A 4,736-nucleotide genomic window follows, 5' to 3' on the forward strand; every position below is an offset into this window, starting at 1 on the left:
ATGAAGAAATTTCATCTTACAAATTGACTTGTTCACCAGGTCACCACTGGATCATGTCTTTGTTTTACTTTAATTTTTTTATTTCTAGTTGAGTGGCCCCAACCTTAGAGGAACAGGCCCTCTGTGCCCACCTTTGGTGAGCAGGCTTTCCTGAGAACAGAGGTCATTTCCCCCACTTCTTCCCAGCCTTCTTAACAGACCAACTATTTTGTCTTATGTACTGTAGGGCTCTCAGCTGGCTCCTCTCAGACCCAGATCTCTGTTGTCTTTTGTCCCATCAGTTTAATTGGACCCTTTGTTTTTGGAGGCTGGAGGGAGCTGCTGGTTGGTTGGTTTGGTGGCCCCCCATCCCACTTTCCATATTGGTTTCTCTGCTGCATTTCTTACTGCTCGGGCCCTTGAAGAATCTGAAACCATACTGGCTGGCTGTCAAAAACTAAATGCTTCCCCACACTCTTTGGTGAAGAGAAGCAGTCACTGGAGCTGCCGCTGCAGCCTCACTGCCCTGTGATGAAAGGAAAGACTTGCTTCCATGCCTGCTGCCTTATTTTCTGTTTTCATCTAAGTGCTGGGTCTCTTAAGATGCCTTTCTAGAATTCCAGTTGCTAGGGACGCCTTGGGACAGGATAGATCTGCCTGATAGGGTTCCTTGGCTGTGAGGCTTCATGGATGCAGGCAGCTGAGTCTCTCCCTCAGAATGGCTGGTGGGGTTGAAACCACAGACCTTTGCGTTAGCAGCCAAGGGCTTACCCTTTCACCACCAGGGCTCCTCTTCAGTCCAGTCCAGCACTTTACTGTTTTTTGTTTGTTTCCTAATTTACCATATATACTTGAGTATAAGCTGAACCCAATATCAGCCGAGACACCCAATTTTACCACAAACACTGCATAAAAAATGTGCTGAAACACTCAGCTTATACACGAGTATATACAGTCATTGTAGAGTGCAGGCATTCCCGGTGCCGACACCATCTTGAGCAAGCACTTCTGTGTAGGTCGGTGGTTCTCAACCTTCCTAACACCACGACCCTTTAATAGGGTTCCCCATGTTGTGGTGACCCCCCAACCATAAAATTATTTTTGTTGCTACTTCATGACTGTAATTTTGCTACTCTTATGAATTGTAATGTAAATATCTGATATGCAGGATGTATTTTCATTGTTACAAATTGAACATAATTAAAGCATAGTTATTCATCAAAAAAACCCCAATATGTAATTATATCTTGTGAACTATTTATTTCTAATTACAAATAAATGAAATTGTGTCTGAAGCATGGTGGAGCATGGGTAACAGTCTTCACACTGAGTACCCATCTGTGGGCGTATCTGCATGTGGGCCAACCCGCCTGGAGATGGATAGAGGAGTGGTGTCTCAGTTCCTAAGACGATCGGAAATATGTGTTTTCCGATGGTCTTAGGCGATCCCAGTAAAAGGGTCATTTGGCCCCCAAAGGGCTCGAGACTCATAGATTGAGAACTACTGATGTAGGATTTTTTATTTTAAATATTTTGTCCAGAGTTTATAGTGATCTTTTGGTGAGTTCGTTTAATAAGAACTGCTGTACTGGGCCCCACCTCTCTTCTTTTAAGAAAGATGCCATTAATTCACTTAACAAACAGTATAAAGTCTTTCAGATATACTTGACACATTGCCAAGCTGTGGAGACAGATATATAGATCCTTCATCTCACATGTGTCAGAAGACATATAAATAAGTGCGGAAAGTACCATATTAGAAATACCTACTTCCAAAGAGGATAACCCAGAAAGTGTGATCGATTCTTATAGGACTAGGGAGTGTGGGCATGTAGGGGGCAGTGAGGGAGAGTGAAAATATGCTTCTTGAGGGAATATTACATACAGCTTGAAGAATTTACTAGCAGTTTAAAACGTCAGGCATATGGAAAGGGAGGCTAGGTTGACAATGTGGGAGAGTATAAAACACAGGGTCTGATTGGAAACCTCAGAGTCAGCCTTCGCTTCTGCCCTTCCTCAGTTCCCATCGATTTGAAAAATTGATTCATGTTTCATTTTATGACCTTCACAAGGTGAATGGACTGACACAGTGGCTGCCTGCAACAATGGCCTCAAAGAACAATGGTTGTGAGGATGGCACAGGAGCGGACAGCATTGGGTTGTGTTGTTCACAGGGCTGCCCTTCTGCCTTGCCATTGCCCAACCACCACCACCAGCAGCACTGCAGCAGCAGCCGCTGGTGCCCTTTCTGTTTCTTTCTCTCTGCTGCCTTCCGTTCTTCCAGCCTGTGTAGCGCACTGACTCCCACGAAGCCCTCTGTGTTGTGCTGCTTCTCCGGCTCCAATGGTAGTGAATCATCGTCTGACCTTATGAAATCCCAGTTTATATCACCATGGTTCTGTTCTGCTGAGTTGTAACATTCAAATGGGAGCTGGCCAGTCCCCTCTGAGTTCAGATGGGCACTTATGTGGCGCTGGAACACAAGCAAAGCCTCTCACCTAGGCATTGATGTGCCAGCACATTCAACATGTGTCCCTGTAGCCCTGGTCTATGAGGCAGTGAGGTTTGTGGGTGAATTGCTCAGGCCACTGTCAAGCCAACCTGTCTGCTCTGTTCATGGAGGCTCTAACCAACACTCAGTGATGGTCGACATTCTTACACTTGTTACATGTTTGTTAACCGTGTTATGTTCATGTCTAATGGTAGATTGAGTGACCATATCAGGAGGGCCTAGGAAAACTGACAGGGAGAACAAGAAAATTTAATATTCTGGAGAAATGGTCACATGTGACACCCCTCACTCCACCCTCCCCAGCTACACCGAGGAGGGGCATCCAACTCCACATCTGCCCAAGGATGATCCCTGTGAGGCAGAGGTCAGACGAACCTCGGCCCTCCCACTCTGCTTACCCTATTCTGACCCCAGCGTCCCTCCCACTTAGGGCTTTCTACTTCTCAGCTGGGTTTGATAATCCACCACAGTGGCCTAGTAGAACTCTCAGACAAGACTCACAATTAAGGAGTTTATTAGGAAGTGCCTCTTCTCATCCATGCTGGCAGGCATGTCTCTCTGGTCCTCAGCTCTCAGCCATGTGGTCCCTAGGTCTCTGATTTTACTCAGTTGGAGGGCTGGAATTCCACCCTGTGCTCTCCTCGTGGTCTCGGTGCTACCTCTGCTGGGTCTTGGGCTCTCCCAGCTGCTCTTGGTGCCCCTGCTGCCTCTGCCACCTCAGGCAGGGACCTATGCCTCTTCTTCCTTCATGACTGGGAATCCCCTCCACCTGCTTCTGAAAAGGTCCAGTGTATACCCAGTGGAACTGTCAGCTGGAGCAGCCCCCAAGTGAGGACCCTGCACATCTCATGTGCCTGAGTAGGCACAGGTGCCAGAGACCCTCTGCCTGCTGCAGAGTGGAGCACTGTTCCCCAGTGTTCGTCCTGGTGTATCAGCCTGGAAGTAGCATACAGAGCCTTTCTCCCAAGGCACCTCTGGGTGATTGTAGCTGCCATGCGCAATGCCGATGTCTACTGGAGACAAGCGAGAAGACACCAGATGCGCAATGCCGATGTCTACTGGAGACAAGCGAGAAGACACCAGGGAGTGGTGTCAGAGTCTCCTCTGGTAACTGCTCTGGGCTCCTGGTCCAGTGGTAGAGTTCCCTTCTTCCAGGGTGAGACCTGATTTAGGTTGGCATCCTGGCCAGCGCACCTGTCTCAGTGGTGTCCAACTGGGTGGCTTTAACAAGCAGAAGTTTCTTCTGCCACAGTTTGAGAGCGGAGGGGTCTGCAGCCTGAGTGTCAGCTAGCAGCTGCTCTTGGAGGTCTCCGGATGTTTGTGCAAGAGTTTCCCCTGGAACCTAGGGGTTTCCCAACACAGGGAGCCCAGCCCAAAGGACACGCATCACTCCCAGCTCCCCTTTCTCTATTGTAAGGAGGTCCTTCTTTCTCATGAGATAACCAGTGTTGCAGGTAACACCTTTATCACATTAGCGTCCATCATGGGGGGGATCATTACTTAACTGTCACACTGCACCATTACGTCATTGTCAAACCACCGAGAATCGTGGGGGACCAAATTAATTTCCCAGCAGTATTTCACGTGCCAAAGCACCTCAGAGCCCCCACTCATCTGTCTGTGGAGGCTTGCATGTTGTTGGAATGCTAATCAGGTTTCAGTGGCGCTTCCAGCACATAAAGTGCTTTGAAAGCACTTCTCAGGTTCCCTCTGGACTTCCGGGCTAAGATAGACTAGGAAGAAAGGTCTGATGATTAACGTCAGTAAACTGTTAGGCACCCTCAAGTTGGTTCTGACCCATAGCGACCTCATGAACAGCAGAATGAAACACACTCAGTCTGTACCATCTTCATACTTGCTGTGTTTGAGCCCACAGTCGTAAGCCACTGTGTCGGTCTGTTTCATCAAGTCTATCTCTATCTCTTTGTCACCGCCCCTCTTTACCACTCGTGATTCCCTTCACCAGGGACTGGTCTATTCTGATAATATGTCCAAAGTATGTGAGATGAGGTCTGGCCATCCTTGCCCTCTGGAGCATTATGGCTGTACGTCTTCCAAGACATATTTGTTTGTTCTTCCGGCAGTCCATGGTACTTTCCATATTCTTCGCCAGCACCATAATTCAGATGCAAAGATTCTTCTTCATCCTTCCTTATTTATTGTCCAGCTGTCATGTGCATATGAGGCAATTAAAAATATTTTGGATCTGGTCAGGCACATCTTGGTCCTCAAAGTAACTTCCCTG

At 47.7% G+C, this 4,736-nt stretch overlaps 1 protein-coding gene across 1 annotated transcript in view; it reads left to right on the forward strand.

Moving 5' to 3' along the window:
* Nucleotides 1–3,484: 3,484 nt before the first annotated feature.
* Nucleotides 3,485–4,736, forward strand: part of NBEA (neurobeachin) — a 465,975-nt gene continuing 464,723 nt past the window's right edge. Inside the window, exon 1 of the mRNA XM_045294000.1 lies at nt 3,485–3,598. Within this exon, the coding sequence (XP_045149935.1) occupies nt 3,485–3,598 (114 nt within the window). The remainder of the gene's footprint in view (nt 3,599–4,736) is intronic.

This window comes from Echinops telfairi, unplaced genomic scaffold (genome assembly GCF_000313985.2).
Source record: "Echinops telfairi isolate 266 unplaced genomic scaffold, ASM31398v2 ScPeMD7_2565;HRSCAF=3150, whole genome shotgun sequence".
NCBI lineage: Eukaryota > Metazoa > Chordata > Mammalia > Afrosoricida > Tenrecidae > Echinops > Echinops telfairi.